This window comes from Microchirus variegatus (genome assembly GCF_963457635.1).
Source record: "Microchirus variegatus genome assembly, chromosome: 16".
NCBI lineage: Eukaryota > Metazoa > Chordata > Actinopteri > Pleuronectiformes > Soleidae > Microchirus > Microchirus variegatus.
The window spans coordinates 13,715,251-13,741,619 of NC_139817.1; the positions used below are offsets into that span (position 1 = coordinate 13,715,251).

The window sequence follows — 26,369 nt, forward strand, 5'->3', positions numbered from 1 at the left end:
TGTCTTGACTATATTTTCTATTCCTTTTGCAACTCTTTTGATGAATAAAAGTGTGAGTTTTATTGGAAAACACTACAATATTGTTCAGGTGATCCCAAACTTTTGAACGGTAGTCTATTAGTGTAGTGGCGAACATACACTTAATACCTTTTCAGGAGCAAAAGGCGACTCGGGGTCAAAGCTTCGAGGTCGTTTAGGTCATCAGACAAAGTTGTTATTGGCCGGTCATTTATTATTGCTTAGATTTCGCACATAAGTGTAAGCAGAGATTCATCATCAATAGTCTGCTGGAGGATTAAAGATCCACTCCACTTCCCTTTGACAAAGCGTGCCTTGTATCTTATCTTGATTCCAATGTTGAATGGCTTCACAGAACCCTCATTCTGCGGCAACAAAATTGGTCCCATTGTCTGACGGAATTGTTGACACCTGGCCTCTCCTGCACATGAACCTTCGGATTGCGTTCAGACATGAATCAGTGACAGCGTGTGAGCGAAGGAGGAGGCTCTAGTTATCGTACATCTCAATAGAGTATGGGATTTCCCACACAGCTGATACTTGGTGTCAGATTCGATACCAGACTACGCCACTTGCATTGATCCTCATTCTCCCAGCTCACTTCTTGGCATTTAAAAAAAAAAAAAAAAAAAAAAAATTGAAATAAGGCAGTGGGTGGGGTTAGCCTCATAAGGGGGGGATTCAGTTCCTTTTTAATGTATTTCAATTAAAGAGAGTGCTTTGGAGTTTTCTTTGAATTAGTCAAGAAGTTTGTCGTCATCTTTTTTTGCCCATATCAGACGGGTGAGGCGTATGTCATTGGCAGGAAGTGACATACAAGCTTGTCTAGGATCACCGATGCATAGAAATATTCCCTTGATGTTCCAGGTTGTGAATGACGATCAATAGGTTGAAACAGTAAGATAACGTCAAAAACAGACATACCCCAACCCGCTAGATATTTTCAGTACATATCTCCCGATCCCAAAGTGTCCATGGTGCCTTTCATCTAAAGAACAAATTTAACAACAAAGTGCCACAGAGCCACGCATTTAACCAAAGGCTTAAGGCCAACAGTTGACATTAACTATGTTAGCTGTTCACAAATCACACTGTAACAAGGAATTCTGCACCAACCCTAAACTAAACCTAACCCCACATTGGCTCCTACAATAAGTGTTGTGGTCAATCCGATTGATTTCTCCATATGACGACAGTTTGTAATGATGATACTTTTGTAAAACAGAATTGTGGTTGTTCGTTGTAACCCGAGTTATGTGGCTCCAGGTGCTGTTTCCTGTAAAATTATGGCTACAGGCTGGTTCTCATGGTCTTTTTTGCTCATGAGGAAAAAAATATATCCCTGAATTATTCATGTTAATACTTTGTCGGATTGATTTTTCTTTTATTCTTTTGTACGTGGTTATATAATTAATATATTGCTGTGTTGGAGCTCCAGTGGAGAACTTCTGTCACCTCTTCTGGTTGCAATAAAAACACCCGTTTTGAAGCCTTGACGTTGTGTGCCAATAAGAATCACAGTTCTCATTTACTATGATTCAGAATCGATATAAAACATCCCAGAATCTTTCTTTTTTTAATATATAAACAGACACTGTTTTTTTTACTTATGCAATATGTGATAGTGCTTTTATGCAACAGTTACAACAATTCCATCTCAGCATGGAAAAATGTTTAAAACTTAATAAATCTGAAAAAGACACTTTAATGTCTCCATTTGTCATTCTGTCTTGCAAAGCAGAATGGAGCAGATCATCCTTTGCACACCTATAGATTGAATCAGAAATTATTATGAATCAAATAGTTTTGAATCAAAAATCGATTTTGAATCGAATCGTAGCCCCAAAAATCGAATCGTGAGAGTAAATGGTTCCCACTCCGACTATATTCCTTTCTATGGGAACATAATTTATACATTTATATCATATTCTAATTCTATTGGACTCCAGCCACTGGGGGCCGCGTCTATTGTACTCCTTGTACCGGTCCCAAGCCTGATTAATGTGAGGGTTGCATCGGAAAGGGCAACAGGCATAAAAATCTCTGCCAAATCAAATGTGCAGATCATCCGATGTGGCGATCTAGAGCGGGAGCAGCAGAACGACAAAAAAAAAAAACGTGCTGTTGAAGAAAAGACCTGAAGCTAGTGATTAAGGCCATTAAAGCAGGGGTCTCATTCGTACCAGGAGCCGTTTCGGCCACTGCCATTCGTGGCTTGGGCCCTAAGAGCGTATTTACTGTACATATGTGATTGAATTATGACCAAATGTCTTATTATTACTGTTATAAAAACATTGCTAGCAAACATATATTCTATCACCTCGCTGGCACTTGTGCCTCAGCTACACACTGTGTTTAAAAGACGGTGAGGTCATGGGCCTTTTTTTTTATATATAAATATTTAACATGATATACGGGGGGGGGGGTGCATGTGGTCCCCCAGGTCGCCAGTTTGAGACCCTTGCTCTTGAGGAAATACCAACTTTGGCATTGCATCCATGCCCAAGTGATCCCACATCACCTCCACTCCTCTGCTAAGCAGTTCCAATGAGCATTTATCCTGTCAAACTGAAAAAAAAAAAAAAAAAATTGCAGTACAATCCACTGCTTCAAACGTTTGCAGATAAACACAGAGAGTCTCATATGCTTACTCATTGTGTGAACTCATTTGGCAATGGCTTAAAAGAAACAAACACGCTTTTATATTTAAAAAGTTGGGAGTTTTTGTTAAAATCGTTAAAAGACTAAACACTTTTTTGGTATAATCTCACAGTCAACAACGTGTTCCCGACACGAGCGCAGGCACTGATTCAGCTGCTGTCTCAGGGAGGCTGTTGATCCGCCGCTATATATTTACTTAAAGAGCATTTTGCAAAATGAGCAAACATTAATTTCTGCCACTTTAAGTGTCTGCAGTGTTGCTGAGCTGCAGTAAAGAGGAATGAATCACAGTTTACTACTTCGATGGATCTCCAACCAATTTGCAGCAAGCAGCATATTCGATAAAAAACATGCGGTTCACGTCATGCACACAATGAAGAATAAAAAACAATTACATTTCAAGCACACATCCATTAAGGATGTCCATGTTAAGGGACACCGAGGGAGTGTCACAGTTTTTCAATGTATGAGGGAAAAAAAAATGACACCAGAAAAGTCGAAAAGAGAGAGAGACAGAGACAAGAGAGAGAGAAAAGAATAATTGTGTGTGAGTAGTGAAGAGGCAAAATGGGAAAGGAAGCAAAAAAGGAAAGGAAATGCAGAAAGCCCTTGGCCCCCTGCCTGCAATCTGCAATCTGCTGATGGCTAGGCTCGTGACGAGGAGGTGCATAGCGTCCATTTTTAGCGATGAGGTCATCTTTAATTAACAAAACAAAGAGAGTCAGCTGTGTCACTCCAATCTGTTATCTGCACCCGTGCTCAAGGACACCGTTTATCTCCATATAATTCAATCTCTTTGAATGAGAGCTTATCGATGCATTGGAGGGGCATTCTTCTGTCTGTGACAATAATGGAGCGGGTTACATAAACATGGGAGCGGGATACCACCGACTCTGATCGGAGAAGAAAGAGGGGGAACGAGGGAAGTGGAGTGGTATGTTAAGGTACGGTGCACGTGACGGCGAAAGCAGATCCGCATGACATTCATTTCAATAATGAGCATTATGGGCAGGGAGGATAAAAAAAAGTGGATCTACAATAAGGGCAAAGATCAAATGGCTGATCTGTTTCTCAGTCTGGCAGTGCCAACATGAGGTGACATCATTGCTGTGTAACCGTTAATAATGATGCTGCCTCCGTCCCCCGCTCCTCTCCTCTACATCCAGATCGCTCTTTTCCTACGTTTTGTCTCCTCTGTTGATTTTTTTTTTTTTCCCTTTATTTCTTTGTTCTTCTCACTTCGCCGTGCCTTTTCTACATTTACATACAGCCTCTTCTCACCTCCCCATTTCTTGCCAACCCTTGTAATTTTTCCCTGCTCTGCCCTGCCCTCATTTATTTGTCATATTACGAATTCAGGTGTTGGACAGCGGTGATGCAACACCAATAGACTCACAGGTTTTTAATTAGCACTAAGTGTGCGCATTTGTGCGAGGGTTGTGGGAAGCACTGTACTACGCTGATGAGCGCTTTCACAAAAAAGTGTCACCTCAGCATAACTGTGATTTAAGGACAAGCCATGCAAATTAGCAGCTGACAAGACAATATAGGGATTCTAAAACGAGGTGATGGAATCCAGAAGCTTGCTGAATTAAGCCTGTGAGAGTATACTTCTGGTTTAGCCTTTTATTAGACAAATTTCATTAATATGTTCCATTTATTCTGGGAACTCCCACTAAGATATACAGGAAACAGAAGTGAAGGATGTCTGACATTATATCGACTAGGTCGGCCGCTAATTATTCCCATACAAAGATGTTTTAATAGTAGAGGATGATTATCTGGCTGTGGTGCCGTAGATGACTAAAATTAAAATGAAACCAGGTTGTTGTATTAGTTTAGTCACTAATTTAGAAGCAAAACAGCCTCTGAGGCTTGTATTAGTAATTTGATCACAGGTTAAAAACACAGGTTAAAAGTGAATGACTTCCATTTCAGTCAAATAGCTCCTTTTGGCTAACTCTTTGTGGCTTTGACTGGGGCTCTCCAATTTGGGCATATCCTTAATTCCATGTTGTTTAAATTTCTTAATATCATCTGTGATGATTACAAACTGGGTTCATCCATTACTGCACAGGGAATGCTGAAGCGACACTATGTAGAATATGTATTAGCACTCGCCTGTGTAACTGGCTTCACTGTGAATGCTGCCTCTGCCTTTGTGTGCCATCTAGAGGCCTGCATGAGGCCCAGTGAAATGGATCACTCATCTGAGTATGTCCATCACTCATGTGACATAAATCACATGAGAAAATCAAGTCAACAACGGTCCAGGACCCTTGAATGAAAAGTCAGAATGATGAGACTTACAAATAAGCTCTTACAGGTGTTGTTACATAAAATATTCACATACGTAGATGGAAATGAAGATGGAAGAGTAAGAAATGGCAGATATTTCCTCTCCTGAAATGAACAATAATCTGCAATTTTGTGTGGTGCTCATTAAATCAACTTGACTTTTCAAACAAAACACAATCAAAGAATAAAATGAATCCTATTTGCAAGGTTTCATTTGACTTTTGCTCCATACTACAATGACATTAAGAAGAAATAAGCAGACAGGAGTGGGTTGGAGAGGATAAAGCTATCTTTATGTGGTTGTTGTTGTTTTTTGCCAGCAATGATCAGTATTTCTAAAGTAATTTCCCCAATCATTTACATCAGCTTCAGGTAAGCTTTATTTATATCAGTTGGTAGACAGAAAGCACAGCCACGACAGGAAAAAGGGGTAGTTTATGGCACCACAGTCATCTACAATCTATAGCTGTCTGAAGTTCCCAATGCACATTGTTGAGTGTGCAGAAAACCAAAATAATATTTGCTTGAACTTGCCTGCCAATATGGATGCCAATGTAATTTTCTTCACATCCATTACAAACTCACTTTTGAATGTGCTTTTCTCAGCACTCGAGAAAATGCACTCGATGACCTCATCGCCAACGACGCTTCATCTCAGTGACTCAGTTGCTTATATGAACAGGTGATCCCTCTCTGTCGGCTCCATCTGTACATCTGGCTCGAGCAGGGTTTGAACTCTACTCACCACTAACCCCCAGGACCTGTATCTTGGAAGGGACAACTGTGTCTGCAGAACCCCCATTTGCCACTGTTAGTTCTCATATCAACGGACAAAATTGGATGAAAGTTATGAATGAAACACCTCCTATCGTCGACATCTGGTGGTTAGAAGTACCGTGGCTAAATTGCTCATCGCTGTATCTCACTGGCAGGACACTCTATCCTTTCTTTTCTATGTAAACGTTGTATTTTAGACAGCTCTGGGCTGTAAATGGCATCTTATTCTAACACGTCGTTGTAAATTCCTAAACACCATGGGTCCCTTGGCACCAACTTCCTTCAAAAATAGACGAGCGCTTCATTTCACACCTTTCATTCTAGCAGTTTTGTTTAATGCAAGCAGATGACTGTTGTAATGTCACAGTGCCCCCACCTTCAACTCTGCCACGAGGATGGGTCGATTCTGAGCTGATGATCGCCGCCTCTCCATGGAGCTATCACTGAATGTCATGCTAAGGCTGTGTCTTACCAGGTCTTACAATGAGACCCATTTGACGCACGCCGCTAAAATTCATTATTATTGGTGCACTGACAATTGCTGACTGTATATGGCTCGAGTTGCAAATCGGTGTGGCGTTTTCCCAGTGGGCTCTATGCACTGAGAAATCGATATTGACTGTGAAATGATGCCTGAGTTTCCTCAAAGATCAGCAAATTGGCTACATCCGAATGTTCTACAGGTTGAGGTTGTTATCCTGATTCACCTTGTTATTACTGTCAGTCGTGGTATAGGATGGGCTCTTACTGATAGGCATGAGCTGCCTTAATGAAATATGGATTCCTATGGTGGCAGGGATTCCCATCACGTCTTGCCTGCAGGCTTACAGAAAGCAGTTTACACACAGTACGTCGTAAAAACATAGGTGGAACTTTCATTTTGCATTAATGGATGCAGATGTCCATTTGAACGGTAATTTATGATCTTGGCTTAAAAAAACAAAAATCATGCTCTGATTGGCTTGAGGTTGGTAAACAACAGATGGGATTTTGCTGATATACCAAAGGTTAACTTGCCTAACTTTAAACCTACACTACCTTTCAAAAGTTTGGGGTCACTTAGAAAACCCTTGAAAACCCTTGTGTAATCGTGTTAGGACTGTCCGTAAATCAAACAGCACATTCATGACAGAAACATCTTTGAAGACTATGAAATAAATCCCTTCTCTTCACGTCTCGCACTAATACTTGTGAGTAGCAAAACAGAAATTCCACAAAATGGCAAGAAATAATAGAAATGAAGCATTTCAAGTCATGGGATAGAGGTTCCAGTGATGTGAAGTTCAGAGGGTAACGTGATCACATAGCTGCTGGTTCACGTGAAGGGAGGGGAAACGTGACTTTGGTAAGTTAAAATGGGAGGCTTCAAGGATTAAAGGTGAGTTTATCTTTTTCCAGCAAGCAGACGACCTCTTATGATTAACTGCTAATCTAGACACCAGGAGCAACTCTGGTATATGTCAGAGTAATTGTGAAACGACACAACGACAAAGATGGACTGCTGGAGCCTTATGTTATGGCATATGCTCTAGGTGTTATGGCAATTTATGCCTTAAGCAGCCCTGAAATATTCATAGAAAACCACAAGAAAACAGCTTCCCATGGTTTTGCTTGCTCAAAATATAGACGGTTGATCCAGCTGATCAAAAAACTTTAAGAGAAATGGCAAATGAGTTTCAAAACCCACATGTGAAAACCATCTGTGTCACATGCGCCATACATGGTCATAGATGCATGTTTCTCTCTTATGCTTTACAACCATGCAAATATGAGTCCAGACCTAGGTGGTGAGGTCTGTCAGTGGTGCACCATGTCCATTTAAACAAGAAGATATATGCACTAAGGGCTCAGCTGGTCTCCTTGCACTTCAAAGAAGCAAGACTAACTCCCAGTTACTGTTGACCTCGGAGAGAAAGATTTGTGCGAGAGCAGGGGGGAAACCTTCATGAAAAGATGAGTTTCTTTTGGTCAAAGAGCACTGATAAGTGGAGTGATCCGAGGCAGAAGTCTTGTTATTAATGGTTGTTACAGTTCTGAAAGAAACCAGTGATGCTACCAAAATGACCTAATCCCTTTAAAGTCTTCCTCCTACACAAAATACAGTTTACTCTTTAGAAAAGACAAAGTAAGATGGAGGGGATGTTGAGAGAAGTCAGCAACAGATGTGAAAAGTAAACAATTACATCTCGTGGTGCCTGGTTTCTGATGCCAAGTGAGGAAAAGCTCCAAGCCATGAAAAGTTGTCAAATATAGCATATTACACATACAATAACCTTTTTATTTACCTGCTTTTTGGAGTAGTATTTTTCTTGAATTAAAGGTGCATTATGTAATAAATCTAAAGCAACTGGCCATAAAATCCTCCTAATATGTCACAGAGACTGAGGAATAATGTTCATATAACATACTGAACTCACCAACAACCACCGTACAGCCAAAATATTTGTATTAAAAAAAATATTTTGCAGACTGGAAATCATGTTTTGGCATGTGGCGCCACCTACCGCCGTCTACCAATCATTGCAGTCAGTGGAGTCTCAGCTGCCGAGCAACCACAGGTTGCCAGTTACGTCAGATAACGAAACCTAAAAGACCTCTGTATTTTGAATCTGAATGTAGTAACTGTTTTTGGCCACATTCTTACATATGGCACCTTGAAGTTATCGTAGGTATAACATTTTCTTCTCTCTGTTAAACAAATTAAGACCTATTCAGTAAACATGATGATGACAGAAAATGTCATTAATGTAATCAATGATGATACATCAGATGAATGCAGCAGAAGAAATTGACCAATTCCATTCCATCTGTCCATCTGCAGTGATGGTAATAGAAATAGCCACTGAGGAAACATCATCGGTCCTTACAACACCCATAATTTTGATAGAGCAAATGCATCTTAAGGCTGCCCCACACTCCATGATAATTGGCCAGACATCACTGGTACCTTCCGATTTGAGACAGATTTGAACAGATTAGCTGGCCAAATCATCCTGTAGTGTGAGGGATTAATAGTCATCCTGATTTTAAATCATCAGAAGTATTAAACATGATTGATATTTACAACTAAACATCGTGACCAGAACTCAGCAATAACCGACGAGAGCGAGTTGACCGGGTTTAGAAGCATAACTTGTACAGGCCGAGTGGATTCCGTCTCCTCAGCCATGATCTCATCCACAGCTTTTTTTTGTATTTCTCAGCACAAAACAAAACAGCTATTAACTAATGACGAAGACAGCCTGCCTCCTTGTCTGTATATATTCTTGAAGTCCCGTTAAATCAAGTGAGTCCCTATGAGATCCCAAATCTCCTCCCTGAAATCATTTGATTAAATTCCAAGTGTGTCGTCCTGCGTCTTGACTGGGTCGTCTAAGTCTGTGCTTTCTCAAGATTAAAACACTGAAAATCGGTTTCAAATTTGGTTGCGTCTGTGGTTTCCACCATTAATAAAATCAGATTTGAAAATCCTCTAGTGTGGGGCATGCTTGAGGAAGACACTTCCAATTTCCACTTTGCATTCATGTACACTGCCAGAAAACATAAATCCCTGTGGTATGTTATGTTCCAAACAGAGGTGTGATATCATTTCTTGAATTTAAGTCAAGCAGATGGGAGTCACATTACATTAACATGTATGGATGTTAGCTTAGAAAAGGAGATCCTATTCACAGACAAGATTCTCAAGGACTCTTTGATTACATCGTGATTCATCCAGGAAGCTGTTGCAGATGAAAAACCCACGCTGAAAGCCGATTACACCATTTCAAACTGCTTCTAAACATGTATAAAAGTGTCACCCAAAGCTGCTGATGAACCTCCTGCATTCCAAAACAGATACATCACGTCATCTGCAGAGATAACTGGAGCGACAACAGGGCTTTGGAAATTTGGGAAAAAAACGAAGGGTACATCATATATGGCTCCATTTAGGTTTTTGAGTGAGGGCCAGGATTGGGGTTATCATTTCAGTCATCATAATGTGCATGGTAAACGTGGAAGAATTGGAAAATCAAATGAACTGTGTGAACATAAACTGAATTGATGACACATCTGCAATCGGTTTAGCAGCAGGTAGCACACATTGTTTCCTTGAACCTCTGGAATCAATTCTTCGCAATCTATGGAAACTCTGAAGCTGGAAAATACCTTTCTTCTTACAGTCATAATACGAGTGACCTTAAAAAACGTCCGCCTCCGGAGCGATACAGTCTCCTCTGCTATTGTAGTCTAGACAACACAGACGGAGCAACATGGCTTCAGGAACTAATTGAGGGCCGAAGCCAAGTGCCTGCATCTCCAGGCTCCCCGTCTGCCATCTGTACGAGTGTGCACATGGCTAAACGTGTGTTCTTTGAGTGTGTGAGTCATGCTAAGCATGTCTAAGTATTTGTGCGGCTGTTTGTCTTCCTCCCTCAAACACTGGCATGAAGCAGTGTTCCAACTTGGCGATGAATGCGGATGCAACCCTTGGCTTCTGCGGCTCCAAAAGCCAACTAAAGCCCTTCTACCCGCAGGGTCCACTCTAAATACTGACAATAATACTCCAACACGTCACGTTTAATCATTCTTTTGTTTTATGTTGTGTTTAACATATGATTTTATGATTGGTTGTGAGTAACTGAAATGTCCAGCTCCTCAACAACCCAATTTGTGCTTCTATTCAAAAGGTTTTTTTTTTTGGTTCAGTTTTGTAAAAGTTTACTCGTAAAAACTCTCTGAAAAAAAAGCCTGAGGAGAATCCTCACTTCACTTGCACTAACATAACCTTTTCTGTGTCTTTTTTTTCCCAATAATATCCCAGCTAAGGCATTTTTTAACTGATTCTGAACACGCTTGACTGCAAGCTCACCGGTCCAAATCATCCCACAGTTTTACAACAAAAAAAAGGAAAAACGAGCAGGAAAATGAAGTAGAAACACTTGCTTTCCAGAAAACCACCGAGATGTCCATGCACAAAGTTTTTATCCCAAAACTACTCCATCAATGCTGCTGAGCTGCCAACAGTGGACTAGTTTCTCTGGCAGCTTCCATAGGGGAATGTGTGTGTGTGTGTGCCTGTATCTGTCTACAAAAGTCAAGAGGGTAGGTTGGATATATGTTTATTATGCTGTGTATTTATAAGTTAAGCCTGGTCTCAAAGTTTAACTTCTGATGACAGCTTTTGGTTTCATAATACAATTTTCCATTTTCCTAGATGGTGTGTACAGGGTGGGAATACAAATACGGTAATTTCAAAATAAGTGTGAGAAAGTGATACTTCTCCCAACACTATGCCTATTTTTTCATTTTGCTGAGTCCGAGAAACACAATTCTCAACAATTTAAAAGGTTACTACCATTTTATTAATCGATCATCAACTTTCAATACTATAGAGAAAAAGGGAATTTATGGAATTGCACATTTCCTGCCTGAGAAGCCCAGTTTTGAAATAATCTTAAATTTCTGACAAAACAGATGAACAGATGAACAATAACTCCCAAGTAAATGAACGAGGGAAACTTTTTTATATACACTTAAGTTACCGTTTGTCTTGTTTATTCAGCTTTGGCCGTGTAAACAAGCAAAACTGACTGAACAGCATTTTTTAAAAAAACACAAAGAGAATATGACAAAAGACAAATGATGAAGGTGATTACTTCTAATCTATATACTACACTGTCTATAATGACATGATTTATAGCGGTGACTGGCACATAGCAGAATGACTCACCCACACCATCTGCCCCTGCCTACATCACCTCTGCCAGCATGCCTGTCTCTAGCGATCTGTATCCTCCCTTTGCTTGCTGGTGCCCACTCTTCATCAGCTCTCCTCCCAGGGGTGATAGATGACCTGTCCAGGCTTCGCAGTGACTAACTCTAGCTTCCTCCAGACCACCTAATTTCTTTCAATGTTATTAAAGCTCTATCACCCTTCCGCTGATTCACCCCCAGACACTCATCACAACTATAACCACTTACCTTGGCCCTCAGCACATTGGCCAGAACCATTCACAGCTTCTGATAAGTTGCCTGTCATTTTCTCCCACCTTCAGCCTCCATCTACTCTGTATCCAAAGATCAAAAATTTCCCACAATTGTAACGGGAAGTTCACATCAACTCCTCAAACATATTCTTTCATGTTCACTACCGTTCAAAGGTCTGGAGTCACTTAGAAATGTCCTTATATTTGAAGGAAAAGCACTTTTTTTCATTGAATATAACATTAAAGAATCAGAAATACACTTGTTAATGTGGTAAATGACTATTCTAGCTGCAAACGTCTGGTTTTTAATGGAAATGTACAAAGGTGTATAAAGGCCCATTTCCAGCAACCATCACTACAGTGTTCTAATGGTACATTGTGTTTGCTAATCGTGTTAGAAGGCTATTAGAAAACCCTTGAAAACCCTTGTGCAATTATGTTAGCACAGCTGAAAACAGTTTTGCTGGTTCTTTGACGAAAGCAAAGTTTGAAGGGCAAAATGATTACTTTTAATAAAAATCATTATTTCTAATCTTGTCAATGTCAATCTATTCCTTTTGTAACTCTTTTGGTGAATAAAAGAGTGATTTTAAATGGAAAACACAAAAATATATTGTACAGGTGACCCCAAACTTTTGAACGGTAGTGTAATTGTGGCACTTTATTGTCTCCTGTCTGCTTTCACCATCTGCTCATCGTTGACCCTAAAGTATTACGGGGTAATTATTGTCTCTCAGCACAGTCAACAATGTCAATTTGTAGTCAAAACATACAGCGAATTTTCAGAAAACTTCCAAAAACTTGGCTACTCAGGAGGTGATCATGGGATTAAACTAATTTCTGCAATTTGGAGCCTTTAATGACTTTAATCTCCTCAAAGTAAACTACATTTAATTTGGTAAGTAAACAAAGCATGGTGGACTTAGTGGTCAGCTGAGACCGTATGGTTAGAGTGGACTTGAAGCAGAAAGCTTTGGAGTTTGAATGTGCTTGGGATGAGTGAATCCCTTTCCATCCACACCAGAGGTGTATATAAATAAAGCAGGCAACCTCCAACTGTTTCCTGGTGAGGCTGAAAGCTGCTCCCATTGTGTATTTGCGTGTGTGTGTGCACTACTCAATAATGGCTTACATACAGAAATATAATTGTGTAAACACACCCTAGAAGTAAAATTTAATGGAGAAATTTGGGTAATTGGTTAATGTCTTATACGAGCAGAATAGGGGGAAGGTTTGATCTAATAACTGAGGAAAATGTTCCAAATGAATTTCAAGCCAACAGACAGACTGGCTCACTACCATGGAAATACAGCGATAGAAAAGCAAATGTAAAAGGACTATATTAACTCAGGGTTTGGATTTAGTTTTTTTTTTTACCTGTGTAGACCTCTGCCTCCATGGGGTCCTCCACTCGTTTGTGCTGGACGATATAGTCAGAAATCTTGCACCCAATCAGAGGCTCCACATCCATCCACTCCAGGGCCACCATTGTGCTTGAGGGCTCCAGATAAGGGGCTAGGCGCAAGCTAATGGAAGCAACACGGACAAGACAAACATTAGGAACCGAGACATCAGATGCATACACGACCGTTCAAAAGTTTGGGGTCACCTATACATTTTTTTTGTGTTTTTCATTAAAAGTCACACTTTTATTCATCAAAAGAGTTGCAAAATGAATAGAAAATATAGTCAAGACATTGACAAGATTAGAAATAATGATTTATATTCAAAATAATCATTTCGCCCTTTCGCCAAAGAACCAGCAAAACTGTTTTCAGTTGTGCTAACATCATTGCACAAGGGTTTTCTAATCATCCAATCGCCTTCTAATGCGATTAGCAAACACAATGTACCATTAGAACACTGGAGAGATGGTTGCTGGAAATGGGCCTCTATACACCCATGTACATATTCCATTAAAAAACAGACTTTTGCAGCTAGAATAGTCGTTTACCACATTAACAATGTATAGGGTGTATTTCTGATTCATGTAATCTGATATTCATTGAAAAAGGTGCTTATCCTTCAAAAATATGTACATTTCTAAGTGACCCCAAACTTTTGAATGGTAGTGTACAATATATAACCAATGAGCAAAGCAGTACATTTCAGATTAAACTGTGTGCATGCATGCATTCGCCAAACGTCCAAAAATATGGACATGAATCAAGAGTGGAAAAGTAGTCATCCCATGAGGTCATTTCTGTGTTGAAGCAGAAACAGTCATCCACGCCAACATCTCACTGGACAACAGGATGGCAAAAAAACATCTTCAAACAAAAACAACATTCCAATGCCACCTGCTCTCCAGCAGTTTTCCTCGTGCAGTTTTCCCTTTCTAATTTATCATAAGAGATAAAAGAACAGCGTTTCCATATTGTGTGCCCTGCAGCTGTGTCTGTGACAGTGGTAGAAGAGAGGCGGGTTATCCTTCTTTCATAAAACCATAGACAACAATAATAATAATAATAAGTACTGTAGTTGTGTTTTGTTTAGGTCTTACACTCTGCTGCTGGTCAGAGTGAGAGATTTGGCTGCTGCAACATTTCGTGCCAGCAGCATGAGCCCACACAATGTATGACCAAAACTCTGCTTGTAAAACCACATTCTCCTTGTCCAAGTATAAAACCACAATGCACAAAACAAAATGACCATAAAAGTAACTACTTATGCGACATAATCTAAAGTCTCAAATATCAGACTTTTGGTAAAGTATTACGCAATTTCCAAATAGCAGCAGTTTTTGAATTGTAGTTACAATTGTTCATTCTACGTTCTGGAAACAGTATGTATTATAAGCACTCAAATCTTGAGACAATTTTGAAAGACATTAGAAAGATAGATATAGATATAGATTTATAACGATATAGATATCGTTATAAAACCATCGTGCTGTTGCACATCTATACAGGTATGACATCATCTCCATTTACCAACAATGACATTGTGAATTCAAATTGGTTTAACATCAGCAACTTTAAAAACACAAGTTGTCATCAAATGCATTACATCATATCTGAGTAGCATTTAAAAGTATACATTTGATTATAGTTGATATATGGGGCAGGGCCTTAGCAAAGAAATGATTACATTGGGTGCAAATGTCATTAGGTTTTCTATCTCAGACTGTTTTATGGATGATACACTATATTTTATCCTTGTTAAGCTTTTATTATTATTGAACAGTGGTGCCCAGTATATGCTGGCATCCATTCTAGATTTCAGTATACCAATAAAATACACTTGGCATCTTTTTAAATACTTCAAAGCCTCATCCTTCGGAAGTATCACGCTCGATTTCCTGTTTCTTTTCAAAAGTTCTCAGGACAACAATATCTAGGTGACTCACTGAACCCTCACAGGTATTATTAGGACATCTTGAATGGAAGCGTGTTCTTTTTTAGAGGGGTGTAAGGACTGACTGACAGTTATTATAACTTTGGGGACTGTACTTTTATCTACAACTTCCTCAAGTGCCTCAGACATCAGAAGAGATGTGTGTGTTTGTTGTGTGTGTGTGTGTGTGTGTGTGTGTTTGTGTGTGTGCACACGTCCACATGCAGTGTGCTTGCAGTGCATCAGTGCATGCATCCATGAAATCCCTCATGTGCATGACATCCTAGGTGTCATGGTGTCACCTCACACTTACATTGGCTTCCTGAGGGGACTGCAGTTAGGCAGGCCATCTTTGCTGAAGGCACTCAGGTCACAGCGACACCAGTTATCAATGACATCGCCCTTTCCAGCACACCAGTATGAGCTCATTGTGGCGCTTTTGAAGGCCTGCAAAGGGTAACAGGTGAGAGAAATGCAATTATCTCTTTGAACATTAACTCCCCGTCCATTGACGCTTACCCCACCCCCATCTCCCACCCGACTCTTTCACTACTGCTCCCCATATCCCAGCACACACATGTATGCTACTGACACACACATATATATGATGAGTTTCCGATGACATATTCATTTCCTTTTTACCTGCCACACTAAAAAGAACCACGAGTGCCAACATGTCAAATCTCAGCCTTTCTTTAAAAGCCCATTGAGGAAGTGAGCGCTATCCAAATAGTCCCCCAATCAAAACTGGTCTCTCTCTCTCCGTCTCCCACACGCACGCACGCACGCACACACACACACACACACACACACACACACACACACACACACACACACACACACACACACACACACACGCACACACACACACACACACCCCCACACACACGCACACGCGCACACACACACACACACACACACACAAGCGCACACACACAGTGACCTTTTCATACCCACCGTACCCAATTACCAGAAGGCAGGAACATCTCACTAATATTGACAAGCTTACTCTGTGATATCATGGATGCACTGTGACTCTTTTATGATGGAGGTGTGAAAGCTGTGACACTCCCCCCACCTCCTACATTCTATGTGTCTCTTTGTGTGTGTGTGTGTGTGTGTGTGTGTGTGTAAGTGGCTGCGTATCTGTCGGTGTCGCTGTCGATCTGTCTGTGAAAGGGGATGGAGGAGGAGGGGGGGCGGGGTAGTGAGATGTTAGGAGATGATGTCATCTCCTAACATCTCCTTGTGCTGCTTCATTAACGGGTGAAAGAGGGGGGGAAAAAATCAAAGGCAGAAGCTCAGTCATTCTCTAAAAGGCAGCCAAATGCCAATATAATCGTCAAAGTAATAAAGTATAATGTCAGGGCTTTCCCTAAAGCCACAGCCATGATATAGAGTGAGTTCAAGGGAGTTCGCCAGCCCTCTGGCTCCCCCTCTCACACCATGGATCAATGAAGCACTCAGTTATTTATGTGCTCTGACCAGTTGGTAGTGCAGCCTCATGCAGACAAGTTTGGAGATGTGCTTGATCATGGTCGCAAAAAATAGGACGCTGGAACCACGCGGAAACATTATCACTGGGTAACAGGCATCCGACAAAAAGGGGCGAGTAGCCACTCCTTTGTTCCAATACACCATGACATCCACTTATCCTAAAACAAAGAGAGAGATGAGACCACACACATCTTTAAGACAACCGCGCACATGCATCGGGTATCCATGGGCCCAATGCGAAAACACACTTCAATTAATGATTGATTTCCACAGTTGGTTGTTTCATTTCTTTGGAGAAATGCCAAGGGGAGATTTCTGCAGTGTGCTGATTAGTGAATGTGACATTTGAGATGACTTTGGGCATAGTCCTGACCAGAAAGGCAGAGGGCTTGGCCAAAAAAAGAAGTCAGGGTATGCACTCAGAAGCTGATGTTAGCATTTCCACAACACTGTATTGTTAGCTGTAAAGGAGACTAAAGAGTCTTTCATGGGAACTGACTTCCAGGACCACTAGCTTTCATGAAAGGTAAAGGATCTTGAGAGTGAAAATGAGTGTAGCAGTCGAGGAGGGAAGAATGGGAAAAATAAGCAAAGAGGCTAGAAAGACTAAAGGAAATTGGCCCCGAAAAAAATGGTATTAAAGTGTAGATTCCTCTATCTTACTGTGGGACCTTCACCAGTCAAGGCTTTCTCATTATTTATCCTCCAATACAAGCCTCTCTCAATTAGTCTGCTGAATGAGCAGTTATTATGGGGGATAGGCAATCACTGTTCGCCACGGATATATAATAACCCTTTGAAAAAAGGTCATATCGGTTTTCTCCCCTTTCCCGAACCCATGTGGCTCAATGCCGTCAGAAAGCAACAGCAACAGGGGTCTCGCCACCTCTTGTCGATGGGAAGCAGGCCACAGGCGAAGACAACAAGAAAAACCTGGGCTCAAGGTCTACATATGTGTGCAGCCTAGGCAAATATGAGAAAAGACCTCCACTGCCAGGGGCAAAAGAGAGAAAGACCACAGGACGGCCATTCGTTTACCACCACCAGATTCCTAGAAAAACCCCATATGGGTCTGTGCGCTTGATTGCATGGCTGCACATGTGAAAAATAGACAAAGCGATTACCACCGTGTTTATGTTTGAAGAGTAATGCAAGCCAGTCTCCACTGGGTAAACAGGGAATCTAGTTGTGGTTTACAAAATGAGTCGAGGGTTGGGTGGGGACACAGAGGTGGGGATCCTCTTGCCTTAAAAGCAAGGAGATGAAATAGTATATGATAATAATGTCAAGTGCTTGGTGGTGAAAACAGTGATATGTCCTACTGATGCAAGAAAAAGAAGCCGGGGACACCAAGGACAGGAGGCCCAGGAGAAGATACTTCTGTTTTCAGTGTAGTTAGTGGATATCATATACGTTATTGATTGACCAAAGATCATGCATTTCCCAGAACACTATAGATCCATGTACATGCTGCGTTGGATATCTTGCTCTGTGCATCACATCAAATGGCAAGTGTTTTGACAAAGAAGGTCCTACCAAGCAATGACTGTAACAGTGTAAGACAGCTTTTGTGCAGTCAGGACAGCGTTTCTCGCAGGCATCAGTGATCGGTGTCCCTATGGTGACAATAACACATGGTTCTCTCCTTTCACAAATAATGCCACAACCCATCTCAATTGACCTTATTGATACTGAACAAATTGAGCTGAAACACAATCACCCCTCTGCTTTGAAAAAGAAGACAAGATCAGTGAATAACCGCCGAGGATCAGCAACAACACCAGTCATGAATTCCAAGCCTTTATGTCATTTAGGCCTCGCAGACTCACTGGCACCAAAATACTATTTGGACCTTTCACTTTCATAGAAGACCGTCATGACTTACAAGAAGGCAAAGGAGGCCACTGTGACCTCTTTAATGTATTAATCTGTTTGTCTAGTCTAAGCTGACCATATTACTGTCTGTCTTCGGAGGCTAATACATGAAAACACTGGCCAGCTGGCCCGCAGTATTGATTTATAAGACGATCACCAGTGGTTGTAAAGGGCCTAAGTCAGCACACACAAGGCACCATCAATGGAGACCTAAATGCGTGTGTGTGTGTGCAGGCACAAATGCGTTTATGTGGCTCTTCCAATCACTCAGGGCTAATGGTGTTAACCAATGGCCACTTCTAGGAACCTTATCAAAAGTAGTACTTCCAGGAAATTGGACACTGGGGCCAGATGGAGGGTTGGTTCACCCAGAGGTTGATGGGGGTTTGCCATGTCACGAGAGAATCCTCAAAACAGCAGGTATTGTTTTAAGGTGAGCCGACTCTGTCTGAGGTTTGAATCTAAAAGGACTTGACGTTTCAGCGATGTCAGTTAGCCCGCGCGTCTGCTGTCTTACTCGTGTCTCACAAAACAGCGACGTAAGCCAACAATAACAAAGCCAACACAGAAAGAGGACAAACCAAAATTAAAAAACTAATACATTTAACCTTCAGTTATGATTTCAAATCAATGTCAGAGGGAATACTGGAATATTATGATTTGTATATAACTTGTCCTTTTTTTAATTTCAGTTCATCATTTAGACTTTATAATTAATATGAGAACTGATTAAAAAGTTTGATGAATCACAAACTGTGGATTTCATCTACCTCAGCTTCTTCACAACACTTGCAGCCCATTAGTATTGTGTATTGCGCAAAACTTAAAGGTGAAGTAAGTAGTTTATAGTGACATCTAGAGGAGAGGCTGAAATTTACAACAACAAACTGCTCCTCTGCTCACCCCCTCCCTTCCTTGGGACCGGTATCCTCAGCCGGTCAAATGTCATCCTCATCGTCTTTCTCCGTGTCAGCAGATGAGGTTCTAGTATTTATTCAGATGTATAAGTGTCTCTTTTGTATATCGTATTAGCTCCGTCAGTGGAGGCGGGACTTCCGCTACAAGTAAAGCGACGCTTGATTTGTTCTCTCGGGTTGGTCCTTACAGGCTCCAGTAGAAACATGGCGTCTCGCTGCTAACAGTGGCAATGCAACAGCAGCCCGTGACCATGTTATTTTACATGACTTTTTGAAACACTACGAAAATGAAACAAAAACTATTATACAGCGACTGGACAATGCAGGAGCACATAATATGTATAAAAAAGTGGATTTTGGGTTATATAAACCCATAAATACTACGATTCAAATTATGAAGGCTCAATGGCAGCAATTGAATATACTACTCATAAGAATGTTTATGTGTATAACCATTTCAGTTGCGTAACCTGAGATGAAGATGTTCATGCTGTGCATACTTTAGCCAAGACCCTTGCTTTACAGAGGCCACCATGTTTCTACAGCAGCTTGTTACGGACATGTGTTTTGTATTTTGAAGCAGAAGCTCTACATCACAATCAAAGAAGAATGGCAGTGTCCACATAAACCCAATGCAAGAAGAACAAGGAAATCACATCAACACTAATTAAGCGCCATCACCAGAGCTACTTTTGAAACAATCCTTTAAATTTATTGTCCACATAGCAGTGAGTGTTGCCATGGTGGCCAAACAAGGTCCATATAAATCTGTTTTATTGCATATAGGTGCTATTTTTTACAGCTATGTTTACTCCCCCAATAGTAGGAAATGGGACGTTAAAGAGGTCACCAAAAGCACCCTCTCTTGTGCAAATATGCCCTGCTGTTTAATGTGTCAAGCTCATTTCTGCTCCTCTGTGCCCCCCTGAAGCTATACAAGACACACCCCCATAAGTGGCTGCAGTGTTATGGTGAACGCATGGCAGTGGATGCTTGGCAAGATATAAGCATTCTGACCCATTAGACTCACGGCCAATTTGTTCAAAAGGTTTGCCATAATTCAGTCACAGCATCACAGGACATAGGGCCACTGGTAAGCTCCACAGACGAAAGCTTATTTATTTATCCACTGAGGTATTTCTCTCTGGCGTTAAAACAGGGAAGTATCTGTGTGCGTGCATGTTTATGCGTGCACAGCAGGCCTGTAAGCAAGACCACCTTGGTCGAGTCCAGGTCAAATCCAAGACCGGTTCCAGTCGAATTCAAGTCAAGACCAGGTTTAAAGCTAGCCAAGCCTGAGAACAGAGCAACACGGGCAGCATTCAATACCAAGACAAAGCGGGGGAGTAAACCTCAAACCTTTCCATCCAAATGCAAAACATATTAGTTTCATTTATTTTTTGACAAATTTAGCCATATACCTGCAACCAATGGATGCATTATAGTACTTTGAGACAGTGACATTTAAAGGTTGTAACAGGTGACAGGTTTGTTTAAAATGTTAGAAAGGTACACTGCCGTTCAAAGGTTTGGGGTCACTGAGAAATGTCCTTATTTTTGAAGGAAAAGCTCTTTTTCCAATGAATATAACATTAAATGAATCAGAAATACACTCTATTCATTGTTAATACATTGGTAAATGACTATTCTAGCTGCAACTGTCTGGTTTTTAATGGAATATGTACATGTTTTGATAAAAATCATTATCGCTAATCTTGTCAATGTCTTGACTATATTTTCTATTCATTTTGCAACTCTTAAATAAATAAAAGTGTGAGTTTTAATGGAAAAAAACAACAAAAAAAATAGAGGTGACCCAAACCTTTGAACAGCAGTGTAAACCACTGCCAACTGCAACAATAGTCCCTATAACACAGTTGACTGTGTAGAATGTAGATTATCGTGACTTTTGCACATTTTATTAATGTATGTGTTTAAAAAATGGCAAAGTTTTGAACCAGAGCTATCTGCACAGATAGATAAATACTTTATGAGGTGCACCGACTTTATCTTGTTTTTGTGCACGTAACTAATCTGCACCGGCTGGATCCGTCCTGCCATGTTTCTTCTTCAGTCCGGGTTATGGTCTTTTCCTGTAAGGGTAATTTGCCGTTGTAACAAAGCCCTCTCTGGCTTGATAATGAGAAGATTGATTTGGCAGGGCCACGGCATGTCCTGTCAAACAGTCAAGCAGCCTGGGAGAGGCCACTAAAAGATAGGTTAAAAAAAAGCTCAGAAAGGAATGAGCGATTGTGTGCAGAGATGCAGGATCTTGCATTCTGTATTGTGCGTCTCTAATGCAATATACTGTACTGCACGTATGTCCCTTTTAGACTATAGCAAAGACAGTTGCAGCCGGGGAAGGAAGAAGAGAAAGAGAGGAGCAGAGTGATGGACTCCCCGCCCTCTCAAGAGGTCGATGACATCAATAAGAAGCTAATAATCCTGCCTCAAGCTTCCTCAGAGGGGCTTGCCAGAGCAATCTACTGCAGTCTACCCCTTCTTTGTGCCTTCAATTCTTTGGAGGTGTGGTCTTATATATATGTAGAATGAGAGAGGGGGGGGGGTACATAATTGCATACTTGCATGTTTTTGCCTCTGTTATTTGTTATTGTAGCCTGCAGTAATTATAGAAGGTAAGGTAATTAGATGCTTGATTGGGGAGAGTGAGCCAGTCTGCTCCCCATGGCGCGTGCATATGTGTGTGTTGGGTGTGAGTCACCTGCATCCAGCTCTGTGTTGGCTTACACAAGCATGGAGATGTGCAATGGATGTTAGGTTACAAGACAACGTGAAAACAGGATGAAAATCCAGAACAGAGCAAAATATGGTGAAAGTGAAGCCCCTTAAATAATAAAAGAAATCCAATATGATTAACGTTCACTGCAAATCATACACAGGATGAATCATTAACACAATACATGTTCATTAAGCCCATATTAATGAACCTGATATGTGTATGGTTGTTTCGAAACACACACACACACACACACACATCTCACACATTGATTTCCCCACAAGAGGAGAGAACCATGATGTCATCTTTTTTATGTCCTCTGTATTACAGTGTGCATTTCGAGTGCCCACAGTTAACCAACCAATGCCACCTTGAGGCGGATTGTTACAACTGCACCACTTCAATGACTTATATGGAGACACACACGTCATGAAAGGGAATAAACTGCTGCCGCCACGAGGCATGAGGTAAGGTAATTTCTCTGCGACAAGTCTTTGAAAGGAACACGGTTGATGGTGTTTCACTTCACGTGGCACTCAAAGATTGGCTGGAAACGAAGTGTACCGTAATCACATGCACTTACATGTGCAAGTGTTGAAGGTGATCAGAGAGAACATTTCAATCATATCATACAATACATGTAATGCAATACTGGAATAATCGAGAGGATGATAGTTCATTGTCGAATGTATCTGTCTTGATTACCTATTCTTCATTTATGAGGTCAATTGTCTGCCTCCAAATATCTACACATGCATGTGCAGCTATTTTTTACTTAGGACACTGCATTTGCTTACATTCATTTGGGTGGCCCAAACAAACCCCCAACCCTAACCCTAACCCACACTATATCCAACCTTAACCCTAACAAGTACATTTCTAACCCTTACTGTAACCGCAATTCAAATCAAAACCCTAAACTTAACCAGTTTTCCAGAAATCAGGTTCTGTCTGCCTCATAAGGACTAGGTTTTGGACTCTATTTGAGGACTACTGGTCCTGACAAGGTCAGTATTATGGCACACACACATGGATAGAGAAGAGAGAGAGAGATTACTTTCTCACCTCTTTGGTGACGTTGTCTTGGACCAGACTATAGAGGGGCACCACGCGGCTGACTTCCAGCAGCACAGGAATCGGGGAAGGCTGCTCTCCGCCTTTGCCGTTACCACTGTGGCCTCTTCCTGACACCATGGCCTGGTGATGGCACAGGTGGCAGCCAGTTGGGCAACTTCCCTTCTCCTCACAGCGGATCTCCACCCCGTTGACCATGTCATCGGACAAAAGCTGGCTTTTCTGCAGCGCAGACAGGTAGCTGATGAACGTTACAGACTTAAGCTCTCGCCGCCCACCGCTTCCAATCCCTTGGTCTGTTGCCTCTAGAGGGGGGGGGGTAAACAAGAGAGGAAAGATTTGGTATTTGGGTAAAAAAAATGGTATTTACTTGCTGCCAAGGTAAAGAAGAAAACACAACAAGTAATCCCTTAGTGTCACCAGCTTTCGTAGACAAAGGATAAATGGCAGGTGGTGGGAGGGAGGGGTGCCACTGGGTCCTTCTCCTGAGTGTCAATTAGCACTGTTTGATGTTCTCACTGGAGTTTGGGGGATTCGCTCTCATCATTTCCTCTTTCAGTGAGAAAGCAACACACCGTGCAGCAAGAGGAGGCGACGTCAGAAGAATGGGTTTACATTAGAGCACATGTTACAATAAAGTACACGAATACACAGTGTTTTAAAGTTGGAATTATTGGCTTATTTGTAGCACAGAGGTGTGTTATGCTATGAAAATGAGGAAAAACCGAAACTCAACAACAACATGCAAGAGGTTTTGTTTGCCATTTGAATAGACAGTGGAAGTGAAAATGATTTTTTTTTTTTTTGGTGCAGGCTCTTGGAGTCAGCAGAGAGATAATAGACAAAATAAATCATAAAGGACAAAGACGTTCTAAATCTATACACACAATGGACACTGTAAAGTACAAGTACTGTAGCTCGCATTTCTCTGGCACTTTGTTCTGATATGAAAAATAGTACGAGACAAGAGCACTGAGGGAGAACCTCTCTGTGCAACTGATTCAAAAACAAGCCTTTATGTGACACAAATATACACTTTTGATCTAAGAAAAGACATAGACAGAGACACTGGAGGGTAAGGAAGATAGAATCTTTTTTTCCTGTTGTGTCTTTAACCATCAGTAACAAGCAGTTACACAAACATGCTTTGTAGAGAGTCAACTTGGTGGTTTTTGTAGACAACGTGCATAAACACAAACTATACAGTACAAACAAGTACACACACCTACTGCTGCATTAACTATAAACTGATACGGACGTTATATGTGAGTGACAGAGAGAAACTGTATTTTTTCACGTAATAATTAACAAGGTAATCAAAGAAACGAAAACTGTAAACTTTCCCTTCACAAATACACATTTTCTGAACAACAACAAACATCTTTTAACATATAGATATAATATTATACCTTTAGTTGGGCTATTATCTATTTAATATTGGTAAGTTACATCACACAAACAAGAACATTTCAATTGGATTCTGTTTAATATGACACAAAAAACTGTAAAGGATGAAAGAAAAGAAGAAAAACTGTTTTAGGACTCACAGAACAATATGAAACGGACAATTAAAAACACAACATATTGCTTAGAAATGCAAAACAATAGAATGGGCTGAACAGACTAAATGACCTCGTAAAAGCAACAATTTACTAGCATGAATTAAAAATGCCTGGAGGCAGTGAACACATTTATATAACACATCTAATAATATGTACAGTATGTCTATTTTAAAGCTGCAGTATGTAACTAATCAAACCACTGACTAATGAGTTCACACGGGGCTGATAAAGCTTCACACAACTCTTTCCGTGTTCATGTCAGTGGTGACACAGAGCGATGCATTTTTTTATTTGTATTTTTTTTTACGTCACAACTGATGGAGGGAAGGTAGAAGAATAGCAGCAAACTTTAGGATAAGGAACCCACCCCAGTTCTCTGAAACACAAGTTTATGGCAAGCCATTGTAACATTTAATAGGTCGACAGGATATCCACTACTGATATCACGACTGATACTAGTCAGAATGACGTCACTTTTGCCATTCATGTGTATGGGGTTTGTCATTATATGTATGTTTTGACTAGTAAGAATGACGTTGCAGATATCTGTCATGGTAATTCCGGACAAACTTGGCAATTAAATGTTAACTTAAACGAGTGAGGTAGTGAGATAGCAAAAGCAATGGTGAAAGAGAATGATGGGATTATGGACTTTAAGTCATCCTTTCAGAAAGCTCTGATCTGACACGTGGGGTAAGTCTGGGGGGTCGAGACACCAGCAGTGTTTTGGCAACAGCACTTACACACTGGAGATTTGTTATGTAATTATGAAATGTAACGTGCACTTCAGGCCATTGGAACTTGCAAATACTAAGAGGAAAAAAAAACTTCTGGTATGACCCTGGTGTCCTGAAATGTATTATATCTATGGCTCTGTTACGTGTCTGTTACGGAGTCTTATACATACTTGTGTATGTCTTTATGGCATACGCTAGCTCACAGTTGAAAGGGTGGGTGGTAGTTCAACAGTATGTAAACAGGCTCAAGGGGTGGCCCAAGAGCCCAATTACATGCACTTCTTGAAGCAACGCAGACAGAGAAAAGAGCTGTTGTCACCCAGCTCTCACAATAAAGCCCTGTAGGTCAGTTTGGTTGTGACTGGTCAGACTAATTTACTCTTTAATTCAACTCTCCCTCTTTAATTCACACTACACACGTTTGCATCTACTGTTAAGTTATCAATTGCGTTTCGTGAGCGAGTCGAGTGAGTTGTGACTCGCGGAGAACAAAGCGCCAGCAAAGGTCACGCGAGTTCACTTCACAAGTTTGTTTTTGTCAATTAATGAATTTGTTCTTGTGCGCATTTAGTCCTCATATTTCAATGGTTTGGACTGTGAATCACATTCTGAGACCGGTATCATAAACCGCTTGATGTAATGCCTCTCTCGTGTACTTTGTCTGTTTGTCTTTCTGTGTTTACGCAACGCACAGTTTCCTTTGAAATCGGACCAATGGTGACACCCTTCACGAGGACACATTAAACAGGACCACATGTATTTTTGGTCAGTTAAAGGAGTGGCCCGTCACTTTGTTTCTTTATAAACTATGACAGCTCTTTGCTATGTGGAATGAATGTGATATTTATGCAACACTTGCCTGTCATCAGGCACAGGGAGGAGATGAATGGAGTGATTTTCCTTGCCATTGA

General features: G+C 40.9%; 1 protein-coding gene across 1 annotated transcript in view; it reads right to left on the bottom strand.

The window, feature by feature from the left end:
* Positions 1 to 26,369, bottom strand: part of astn2 (astrotactin 2) — a gene marked incomplete at both ends in the record, with an annotated part of 321,802 nt that overhangs the window by 46,116 nt on the left and 249,317 nt on the right. Inside the window, 3 exons of the mRNA XM_083902351.1 lie at positions 13,101 to 13,249; positions 15,373 to 15,506; positions 23,151 to 23,464. Coding sequence (XP_083758477.1) covers positions 13,101 to 13,249; positions 15,373 to 15,506; positions 23,151 to 23,464 — 597 coding nt within the window. The remainder of the gene's footprint in view (positions 1 to 13,100; positions 13,250 to 15,372; positions 15,507 to 23,150; positions 23,465 to 26,369) is intronic.